Source organism: Schistocerca gregaria, chromosome 11 (assembly GCF_023897955.1).
Source record: "Schistocerca gregaria isolate iqSchGreg1 chromosome 11, iqSchGreg1.2, whole genome shotgun sequence".
Classification (NCBI taxonomy): Eukaryota; Metazoa; Arthropoda; class Insecta; order Orthoptera; family Acrididae; genus Schistocerca; species Schistocerca gregaria.
The window spans coordinates 65,681,052-65,693,192 of NC_064930.1; the positions used below are offsets into that span (position 1 = coordinate 65,681,052).

Genomic DNA, 12,141 nt, shown 5'->3' on the forward strand with positions numbered 1-12,141 from the left:
TGGCACAAGGTTTACACGTATCGTCACTAATGTCGTTTCATGCCGTGTTTCCATCCTCAGGACACGAAGATGGAGGCGCTGGTGGAGCAGCTGAAGCAGTACTCGGAGAGTGGCATTCCCAGGCACGTCCGCGCAGACCCAGATGAGTACGAGACCCACCGTGGTGAGTTTCTGCCTCAGTCCCCTTCTGCAGCCTGCATTTGTACTCTGCCAGAGACTTTAGTAGGTTTGGATATGGAGACGTATCACGACAACACAATGTCTGACACCTTTAGCACCCAATACACCTGGAACACTACTGTTGATCAACATGACCACCACCTCCATCACCACAACCATTGCCAAGTGATCACGATGGTCGAAAACATTATCAGTATGTTCATTTAGTGACTACTATCATTTACATGATCAATACAAAGCGGTTTTTCATTCAAATGAATGCTGCATGCAAGTTTGTACCTGTTGATCATTTGAGGAATAAATGCTAGTTTGGAAGAGTTTTTCGATATCATAGCATGAGGTTAGATATTTATAACGCTTATTATATCATTTTTATACCTGCCAGGTCAGCTGAGACTGATAATTCGCTGCCTCCTTTACCCGGGTAGGTGCGCCAGCCCCGGATCGAATCCGCCCGGCGGATTAACGACGAAGGCCTGGGTGTGGATTTTAGGTGGTTTTCCACATCCCACTAGGTGAATACCGGGCTGGTCCCCGTATCCCGCCTCAGTTACATGACTCGCAGCCATCTGAACATGTTTGCACTATTCCATGGATTAAACTAGATGCAGACAGCTGGGGTACACTAATTCCATGCCACGAGAGGAGGGGGGCTACGAGATGGAAGGAAGGACATCTGGCCACCGCTTAATATTCACCATGGCAACTCTACGAAACCATGGGATAAAGACACAAGAAAACCAGAAGAAGATTATATAAGTTTTATGGATTCACTGCATGGCAGTAATTTTAACGGATTTTTTTTCATACACATTATGCCAAAAGTGCAGAATGTGAGTAATTTTGCAAATTTTGTTAGTAAGCTCAAGTGCCCTAGTTCAGCTTGGTAGCCATCAGTATAAGTCGGTATACTTTGTGCCTTCTCTCACTGCTGCCAATCCTTGCTGTCTTCTTCTTCTTTCGTTTCACCCTCTTTGGGGTACGCTGGATCAATCATTTCTTTGTGCGTTGTTCTTTTTTTTAGGGCCCAGTATTTCTTCATTCTTTCTGATCTTCTTCTCCTTTCTTCTTCCGAGATGAAGGGTTTGGACTTTTGTGTGGATTTGTCTTGGAACCTTATGTTTTCATCTTTAGTAATTAATTTAACAGTTCGATCAATAAGTGAATTTTCTGAAATCTTTAATTCCACTAGATCTTTATCAGTTTCTTTACACCAGATGGGCTTCGTTTTTCGCTTACGGAAGAAGTCAAAGATTTGTTTAGTTAATCTGTTGAAATTCATTCTGAGAAGGTGACCTTTTTCGCATAGAATCTGAAAGTTTTTCAATTTTCGTGTGGAGAGTTTCATTTTTTATGTATATAATCTTATTGTCTTGAAATTTTGGCCCAATGATTTTTCTTAAAATTTTTGTTTCCTTTACCTCAAGTTTTCCATTTGGCCTTTGAAATTCATGTTAAGTGTTTCTGCTGCATACAGTGCTTCTGGCTTAATCACTATCTTGTAATGTGTCATTTTGGACCCCCATGAAAGGGATTTTTTGTTGTACGTATTTTTTGTTAGTTGGAAGGCCAATTCAAGTTTATTTTTTCTGGATTCCATTGCTTTGCTTTCCCCAGCATTCCAACTAATCCATTCTCCGAGATATTTGAATTCCTTTACTATTACAATCTTCTGTTCTTGAACGTTGAGGTATTTACATGAGTGTTTGATGCTTGTCAATATCTTAGTTTTTTCAGAGGAGATGTGAAGACCAATTTTAGCTGCTTGTTTCTTTAGTTCAAGGATTTGCTCCTGTGCTTCTTCCATTGTTTCAGCAAACAGGGCCATATCATCTGCAAAAGCAATGCAATTTACTTTAAGGTTCTTCTTTTTGCAACCCAGTCTTATACCACTCTTAATATTTGTGTTCCATTCTCTGACTACTTTCTCAAGCGCACAATTGAACAGCAACGGCGAGAGCCCATCGCCCTGTCGCACTCCCGTTTTTATTTCATTGGGTTCCGATAGATCGCCCATAAATTTAACTTTCGAAAATGTATTTGTAAGGGTCGCTTTTATAATGTTAGTTGTTTTCTTATCCAAACACATTTCTTCCAGGACTGACAACAGAGATTCTCTATCAATCGAATCATATGCTTTTTGAAATCAATTAAGGAGATTACGTACGTCTTTGCCCTTGATTTTTGGTATGCCATAATGTTTTTGAGATTTAGTATTTGTTCCGAACATGATCTGCTCTTTCTAAAACCTCCCTAGTATTCCCCGATTTGCAGATCCAATTGCGGCTCTGACTTCAGAAAGAATCTTGTACGTTATATCCAGCAGTGATATTCCTCTGTAATTGTTGGGGTCTGTCTTCAAACCTTTCTTGTGGATAGGGTAGATGAGAGCTGTTCTCCATTCTGTGGGGATCTCTTCTTCTTTCCAGATTTGATCGAAAACACACTTCAGGGATGTAACCGCATTTTTGTCAGCCTTTTTCCATAGTTCGGCCACTATTTGATTTTCTCCGGACGCCTTGTTGTTTTTAAGTTCTGAAATGACCTCCTGTAGTTCTTCAGTCGTCGGTGGTTCCGAATCCGGCTCCTCACGGTTGTTTGGGATGGATTCAAATTTTTCAAGGATGGGTTCACAATTCAAGAGTTTCTCAAAGCAGCCCGCTAGTATTTTGCAGTTTTCCGTGTTGTTGTGAGCGATGGTCCCATTTACATCTCGACATTGGAGGGTGGGGGCTTTGTATCTTGATAACCTTTGTTTGAAAGTTCTGTAAAAGCTTCTTGTGTTGTTTTTAGCTAATTCTTCATCAATTTGGAGGAGAGATTTGTTTTCATGTGTCTTCTTAATCCTTTTTATATTTTTATCTACCAGTTTTCTAACTGTAATGAAATTCAGTCTGCTTTCTTCTGTTTTCTGTGATTGCCAATTTTGCCATGCCTGTTTAATTGTTTCAATGAGGGCATCACATTCCAGTGACCACCAGGCATGTTTTTTACTTTTTTTGCTAGGTGCTATCCGCTCAGGTATAGTAATGAGGTTTTCCTTGATATCCCCCAGCTTTGTGTCTGATTGGTTTCTGCTGCTTTTGTGAATTCATCTGATTTTAATATCTTTTCTGTGCTATGCTTCCGACCCTTAATTTGATTCATGCTGCGTTTCCTGTTTGGGATGACTTTGAACTTAATTTTAGAGACGTAGTGGTCTGAATCCAAGTTTGCACCCCTGAGTACCCTAACATTCATGATTTCTTTGGTAGAAATCTTCTTGATTGCCACATGATCAAGTTGAAATTCCCCAAGGCTAGGATTTGGAGATACCCATGTCTTTTGTCTTCGTGGTAGTTTCTTGAAAGCTGTGGATTTAAGAATTAAATTGTGTGCTTGGCAAAGTTCTATTAGTCTCACACCATTCCTGTTTGTTCTCTTGTGGGCAGGATAGTTTCCAACTATTTTCTTATATCTTTTTTCTTTACCAATCTGTGCATTAAAATCTCCAAGAAGAATGATGATGTTTTTATCTGGAATTTTCTGAATAATGTCATCTAGATGATTCCAAAAGGCCTCTACTTTTTCTTTGTTTTTCCTGTATCCTCGTTTATAGGGGCATGTGCATTGATAATTGTGTAAATTTTGTTTGTGCTTGTGAATGTATGACTTGAGATTCTTTCTGATTGTGAATCAAAGCCAACTATTGAGTTCAAGATTTGTTTGTTGATTATAAAGGCTGTCCCAAGATGTGGTACATTTTTCATTACTCTCGGTCCCACTTTCCCTTTGTATATCCTAAAACCTTCGGAATCGAAGGTATCTGTATCCATGTATCGTGTTTCTTGAATGACTGCTATGAGTACGTTGTGGTTCTTTAGCGTATCTGTTAGATGTTTTAGTCTTCCGGTTTTCAACAACGAGTTTGCATTGATAGTTGCTTGGTATGTTGATTGCCTATGTTGAAATTTGGATGAGATTCCAAGACACTCCGACTTGTCTTTGTGCAATGTTGCAGACTCCCGAGAATCCAAATGTCTGTTGACGTACTGGCGTACGGAGGATCGTCCACCAGGGGTAAAATAGTTTACATCGCACACTTCCATGATTGATGAAAGTTATTTTGGGTGTGGCCCAAAGGCCACAAAATATACAACCAAGATTGTGAGTCCTGGAGGTAGTTCTTCCGCTCTCTCCGCCGTTGGGAATCAGGACTTCCTCTTCCGCCTTTGAGACCGTTGACCAGTTTTCACTTGGTAACCCTAGGCAGGGGCCCTTACAAGGTGCTACCATCCGGAGCCAGATGGACCCAGGTTTTTTAATGAGGTGTTACTGCTCCCTTTCCTCCTTCCTCATCACTTGCAAAATGAGGCCCCGGACTTGCGACCGCCAGCTGTCTATTGTAAATGATACGAGTTATTGTACATGAGTGTTGCTGCACGAAAATATGTTGGCTGCACTGTAGGAGGTACTTCCCTCTGCAGTGCTACCCTGTTCTGTACCGTACCCATTCACTGCAGTCGCCTCTGATGTAGCTCAATATGAAATTTACAGACTGTGTATCAATTATTATTAAGCAATTAATTAATTATTAAGCCGTTAATTAATTTAACCAATTGTGAGCCTGGCGTTGGTTCGTGTAACTGTGTGTACAAGTAAAATACGGGCAATAGCACGTCACTGAACCAGTTTCTTCCCGCTTTGGTATTACTAAGTCGGTCGACAATGCAACACTTCCCACGGTTTTTTTTTTATAAGACATCATATTCGTCGTTGACTTTACAAATTATTTATTTAATTATTGCAGTTCCGGCCTTTGTGCCATTCACAAGTGGCACTACAAAAGAGTTCCCTCCTGCACATGTGAGACATCTTCCGACATATTTGCAAATCATCGTCAAAAGTAGACGTTTTTCTTTCCACATCACACACTCGCGTGATGTTAACTGTATTTATACAGTGAAAAGACCTAATTTTTTTACGATGACATGTATACACCTCGGAGGGTTTTTTGAAGTCACGTATGTTCAAACAAAATCTTTTGCAGTACCACTTGAAAATGACTCAAATGTCGAAATTGCAGTAGTGAAATAAACAATTCCTACAGTCAATGTCCTTTAAAAAATTCTACATGACTGTGCACCCCAATCGTGAAAAGTTAATCATTTTCCATTGTCGCTAGCAAACGAAAGCCGCTGATATCTTACCACTCAGGATCTACTGAATTCGTGGAAACTCATACATTTGGCTCGGATTCTAAAGTTTAGTAATGGCTTCCACAATTGTCCGGAATTTCTTCACTCTGCACTTAACCTCTTCTTGTGAAATAGAAAGGGCACTTTCTATGTACAAAAATGTAACGCCAGACAACGCATGAGCCGAAGTTAAAACTTTAGGGAAGTTGTTTATGTACTGGTTTAGCAGACAACAGAAATTAGCACTGAATTTTGATGTCCCATATTTATATTGTTTTGCTGCCTCAGTGTGTGTTTGCGCGTCTGTGTGTTTAGCGGTATGATACTGCACGAATGCATGCTTATTTTACGACTTGATATTCCATGAAAATCCAGGTCTTAGTGATCGCTACATGAATAATTACGCTATCACGTCCGTCATTTATGATATGACGAGTGTCACGTACGAGACTTCAATCTTTATTTACGAGATCACGATCGTTATTTACACGGTCACGATCACAGTTTATTTGACCACGACGGCCATTTACTTGGGGTAAGCATCATTTGCATAACTACGATCGTCAGTTATTTCATCATGATCGTCATTTACATAATCATTAACGTAATCGGTATGGTCATTTACGTTATCACAATCGTCAATTACGTGATAATAGTCGTCATTTACATGATCATAATACTCAGTTATATGAGTCAGTTAACGTGAACCAGATTAGTTATTTATGTGATGACATCACCACGTGACCGACAGTTATGTGATAACAGTAATCTGCAATGTGATCATTATTGCTATTTATATGATCGTGATCATCTGATACATGTCTACAGGATAATGACTATGGTGGCTATATGTGAGATGTGTGTACATTAGGTGATTCATTAGGTATACTTTTGGATCTGCAGATTCATAGCGAGAAGATCCTCGATAATGTAGAATACGATATGTATTAATAATACACATAATACACATCAGTGAAGAAAAAGGTAGCCTGCGTTACTTCCACAGATTTAAAGAGATATGAACCTTATGATGGTGGAATAAGTAAAAAAATCCAAAATGTTTTAATTTGGATTCTCTAATTGCCTTGTTTCCATGAAAGATGCTGTGACTTAAGAAGGAGATGAAAAATATCGTTAGGTATGAAAATTTCGAGGTATTATTGGCAGAGATAAATATTTTAATTGGCTTGGAAGCTTTCCGAATGGCGTATTTAAAAAAAAAAAAGGGAGCATAACTTCCCAAAGGCAGGGTTGGCGAGGGGATGAGGAATGGCTTAGGGATATTGGGGGGGGGGGGGGGGGAGGATGGTGTAGCAGAAAATTGGGGTGTATGGGGAGGAGTGTTCAAGGTCATAGCTTCACCCAGAATCAGCATTGCATTCCTACTATAACGAATGTTTGTTAATATCTTGGGCACAAAATTGACCTGATCTGAACCTGATGGAACACACTCAGGACACTATCAGGAAATGTTTCCACGGCTATAACCAACTGGTCCACAGTCTATGCCTGTTGCGTTATCTATTCGTAAGGCATATACGTAGACTGAAGTGACAAATGAAAATTTGTATCAAGGCCGGGATTCGAACCTGGGTTCCCCGCTCTGTAAGCAAATGCTCTAACCATTAGGCCACCCTGGCACAGAGATGCTACTCCAGTACAGTTGGAGAGTCTCTTCAGTGCTGTTCGTGTCTAGGTGGACTATCAAATTGGCTGAGGCGTCAATGGGAACATGGACTGAGGAGAGGGACATGTTACGTTAGTCCGCACAGCTGTGCAAAGCCACTGTGTGTCAGGTACCTAGTGAGCAGGAGAACCGAGTTCGAATCCTGGCCTCTGCACAAATTTTCAATTCGTCGCTTCTGTCTGCATATACAGGGTGGTCCGTTGATCGTGACCGGGCCAAATATCTCACGAAATAAACGTCAAACGAAAAAACTACAAAGAAGGAAACTTGTCTAGCTCGAAGAGGGAAACCAGATGGCGCTATGGTTGGCCCTCTAGATAGCGCTGCCATAGGTCAAGCGGATATCAGATGCGCTTTTGGAAGTAGGAACTGCCATTTTTTGACTGTTCTAGTTGGAGCACATTTTTCGCTTTGTGATAGATGGCGCTGTAATTGTCACAAACATATGGTTCACGATTTTAGACGAACATTTCGTAACAGGTAGGTTTTTTAAATTAAATACAGAACGTAGGTACGTTTGAACATTTTATTTCGGTTGTTCCACATGTACCTTTGTGACGTTATCATTTCTGAGAACGCGTGCTGTTACAGCATGATTACGTGTAAATACAACATTAATGTAATAAATGCTCAAAATGATATCCGTCAATCTCAATGCATTTGGCAGTACGTGTAACGACATTCCTCTCAACAGTGAGTAGTTCGCCTTCCGTAATAATCGCACACGCATTGACAATGCGCTGACGCATTTTGTCAGGCGTTGTCGGTGCATCACGATATCAAATATCCTTCAACTTTCCCCACAGAAAGAAATCCGGGAACGTCAGATCCGGTGAACGTGCGGGCCACGGTATGGTGCTTCGACGACCAATCCACCTGTCATGAAATATGCTATTCAACACCGCTTCAACCGCACACGAGATATGTGCCGGACATCCATCGTGTTGGAAGTACAACGCTATTCTGTCATGCAGTGAAATATCTTGTAGTAACGTCGGTAGAACATTACGTAGGAAATCAGCATACATTGCACTATTTACATTGCGATCGATAAAATATGGGCCAATTATCCTTCCTCCCACAATGCCGCACCACACATTAACCCGCCAAGGTCGCTGATGTTCCACTTGTCGCTGCCATCGTCGATTTTCCGGTGCCCAATAGTGCATATTATGCCGGTTTACGTTACCGCTGTTGGTGAATGACGCTTCGTCGCTAAATAGAACGCGTGCAGAAAATCTGTCATCGTCCCGTAATTTCTCTTGTGCCCAGTGGCAGAACTGTACACGACGTTCAAAGTCGTCGCCATGCAATTCCTGGTGCATAGAAATATGGTACGGGTGCAGTGGATGTTGGTGTAGCATTCTGAACAGCGATGTTTTTGAGATTACCGATTCTCGCGCTATTTGTGCGCTACTGATGTGCAGATTAGCCGCGACAGCAGCTAAAACACCTACTTGGGCATCATCATTTGTTGCAGGTCGTGGCTGACGTTTCACATGTGGCTGAACACTTCCTGTTTCCTTAAAATAACGTAACTATCCGGCGAACGGTCCGGACACTTGGATGATGTCGTCCAGGATACCGAGCAGCACACATAGCACACGCCCGTTGGGCATTTTGATCACAATAGCCGTACATCAACACGATATCGACCTTTTCCGCAATTGGTAAACGGTCCATTTTAACACGGGTAATGTATCACGAAGTAAATACCGTCCGCAATAACGGAATGTTACGTGATACCACATACTTATACGTTTGTGACTATTACAGCGGGAAGAAAGTGGTTCAACTAAAACATTCATATTTGTTTACATACTACACTAAAATGTAATAAAAAATCGGGGTTCCTATTTAAAAAGACGCAGTTGATATCCGCTATGTAGTGGCCCAACCATAGCGCCATACGGTTTCCCCCTTCAAGCTAGACGAGTTTCGTTCTTTGTAGTTTTTTCGTTTGATGCTTATTTCGTGAGATATTTGGCCCGGTCACGATCAATGGACCACTTTGTCTATGTAAACTGTAATGACAAATGAAAATTTGTACCAAGGTCAGCATTGGAGCCCCCCCCCCCCTTACTATACAAATGCGCTTACCACTACGCCACCCTGGCTGGCACACTGGCTTTGCGCAACTGCATGGACTGCCCTAGCATCTCTCCTCCTGAATCCCAATTCTCATTCAGCCGTCAGCCCATGTGGTATTCCCTCTAAACTGCAAAAGCTTTGCAGGGGGTTTCCATCTCCTATGCCTGGATTTCAGGCAGGATCACCTGTTTCGTTCGATGCTGAGATGGAACTCCAATACAGCTGGAGAGTTTCTCCAGTGCTGTTCATGTTTAGGAGGAATACCAAATGGGCTGAGGCGTGACTGGAAACTCGGACTGAGGAGGGGGTGGGGGTGGGGCATGATGGGGGAGTCCACGCAGTCGTGCAAAGCCACTGTATGTCATCTACCTAGCGAGCAGGACAACCGCTCTCGACTTCTGTCTGCATATATACGTCACATATATTTGAGACTTGACGAGGTCTCTGGAACCACGTAGTTGCTATTGACTAGATGATTGGTATCACATGCGCTACTGGCCATTAAAATTGCTACGCCAAGAAGAAATGGAGATGATAAACAGGTATTGATTGGACAAATACTCTAGAACTAACTTGTGATTACATTTTCACGCAATTTGGGTGCATAGATACTGAGAAATCAGTACACCGAGCATCCACCTCTGGCTTTAATAACGGCCTCTATAGGCCTGGGCATTGAGTCAATCACAGCTCGGATGGCGTGTACAGGTACAGCCCATGCAGCTTCAGCACAATACCACAGTCCATCAAGAGTAGTGACTGGCATATTGTGACTAGCCAGTTGCTCGGCCACCATTGACCAGACGTTTTCAGTTGGTGAGAGATCTGGAGAATGTGCTGGTCAGGGCAGCAGTCGAACATTTTCCGTATCCAGAAAGGCCCGTAGATGACCTGTAAAATACGGTCGCGCATTATCCTGCTGAAATGTAGGGTTTCGCAGGGATCGTATGAAGGAAAGAGCCACGGGTCGTAACACATCTGAAATGTAACGTCCACTGTTGAAACTGCCGTCAGTGCGAAAAGAGGTGAGCGAGACGTGTAACCAGTGGCACCAGATACCATCACTGCGGGTGATACACCGGTATGGCGATGACGAATACACGGTTCCAATGTGCGATGTCGCCAAACACGGATGCGACCATCGTGATGCTGTAAACAGAACCTGGATGAAGTTTTGCCATTCGTGCACCCAGGTTCGTCATCGAGTACACCGTCGCAGGCGCTCCTGTCTGTGATGCAGCGTCAAGGGTAACCGCAGCCACGGTCTCCGAGCTGCTGCAAACGTCGCCGAACTGTTCGTGCAGGTGGTTGTTGTCTTGCAAACGTCTCATCTGTTGACTCAGGGATCGAGACGTGGCTGCACGATCCGTTACAGCCGTGCGGATAAGATGCCTGTCATCTCGGCTGCTGGTGATACGAGACCGTTAGGATCCAGCACGGCATTCCGTATTATCCTGCTGAAGCCACCGATTCCATATTCTGCTAAGTCATTGGATATCGACCAACGCTAGCAGCAATGTCGCGATACGACAAACCGCAATCGCGATAGGCTACAATCCGACCATTATCAAAGTCGGGAACGTGATGGTAGGCATTTCTCCTCCTTACACGAGGCATCACAACGACGATTCACCAGGTTAACGGCGGTCAACTGCTGTTTGTGAATTAGGAATCGGCTGGAAACTTTCCTCATGTCAGCACGTTGTAAGTTTTCCCACCGGTGCCAACCTTGTTTGGAAAACTAATCATTTGCATATCACAGCATCTTCTTGCTGTGGGTTAAATTTCGGGTCCCTGTGGTGTAGCAATTTTAATGGCCAGTAGTGTACTGCAGGATCAGTGGCAAGGTGTTCATAAATTCGCGCCACTCCAAAGGTAGAACATCAGACTCTAACGCCCTTGGCCAATTTTTTTCGGCTCATCAGTGTTCGTATTTTTCAAATGGCTCTGTAGCCAGGTAGTTGCTCCGCCTGATTGCAGTGTGTGGTGTTTGGCAGAGGAGTTGGAGCAGATGGGCAGAGGCGACTGGCGGGAGCTGCTGTGCGGCGGCGGCGCCGAGCTGACGGAGCGCCGGCGGCAGCAGCAGGCGGCGCTGTGGGAGCTGCTGGCGACCGAGGCCGCCTACGTCCAGGTCGTACACGTCGTCACCAGGGTGAGTGCGGCAGCCAGCCGGACCGCCCGGCAGCCTCTGCCACAGTCTCCAAGCGCCTCGTCGGGTGACGCGGTAGGGTCTGCTGGGCACTTCATCAACTGATGCCACCCTGGCACAGCACCATTACAGGGACCCATAAACACTATGTGATCAAAAGTATCCGGACACCCACGAAAACAAACGTTTTTCATATTAAGTCCATTGCGCTGCCATCTACTGCCAGGTACCCAGCAACCCCAGTAGTCATCAGACATCGTGAGAGAGCAGAGTCGGGCCTTCCGCGGAACTGACGTACTTCGAAAGTCATCAAGTGATGGGGTGTCACTTGTGTCTTACATCTGTACTCCAGATTCCCACACTCGTAAACATCCCTAGGTCCACTGTTTCCGATGTGGTAGTGAAGTGGAAACGTGAAGCGACACCTACAGCACACAAGCGTACAGGCCGACCTCGTCTGTTGGCTGACAGAGACCACCGACAGTTGAAGAGGGTCGTAATGTGTAATAGGGAGACATCTATCCAGACCATCACACAGGAATTCCAAACTGCATCAGGATCCACTGCAAGTATTGTGACAGTTAGGCGGGAGGTGAGAAACCTTGGATTTCATGGTCGAGCAGCTGCTCATAAGACACACATCACGCCTCGCTTGGTGTAAGGAGGGTAAACATTGGACGATTGAACTGTGGAAAAACGTTGTGTGGAGTGACGAATCACGGTACACAATGTGGCGATCCCATGGCAGGGTGTGGGTATGGCGAATGCCCGGTGAACGTCATCTGCCAGCGTGCCTAGTTCCAACAGTAAAATTCGGAGGCGGTGGTGTTATGGTCTGATCGTGTTTTTCAAAAACG

At 43.7% G+C, this 12,141-nt stretch overlaps 1 protein-coding gene across 1 annotated transcript in view; it reads left to right on the forward strand.

Annotated features, from left to right (window-relative positions):
• The window catches only part of LOC126295469 (pleckstrin homology domain-containing family G member 5), a 1,663,439-nt gene that overhangs the window by 1,497,632 nt on the left and 153,666 nt on the right, over nucleotides 1-12,141 (forward strand). Inside the window, exons 12-13 of the mRNA XM_049988005.1 lie at nucleotides 61-163; nucleotides 11,133-11,287. Coding sequence (XP_049843962.1) covers nucleotides 61-163; nucleotides 11,133-11,287 — 258 coding nt within the window. The remainder of the gene's footprint in view (nucleotides 1-60; nucleotides 164-11,132; nucleotides 11,288-12,141) is intronic.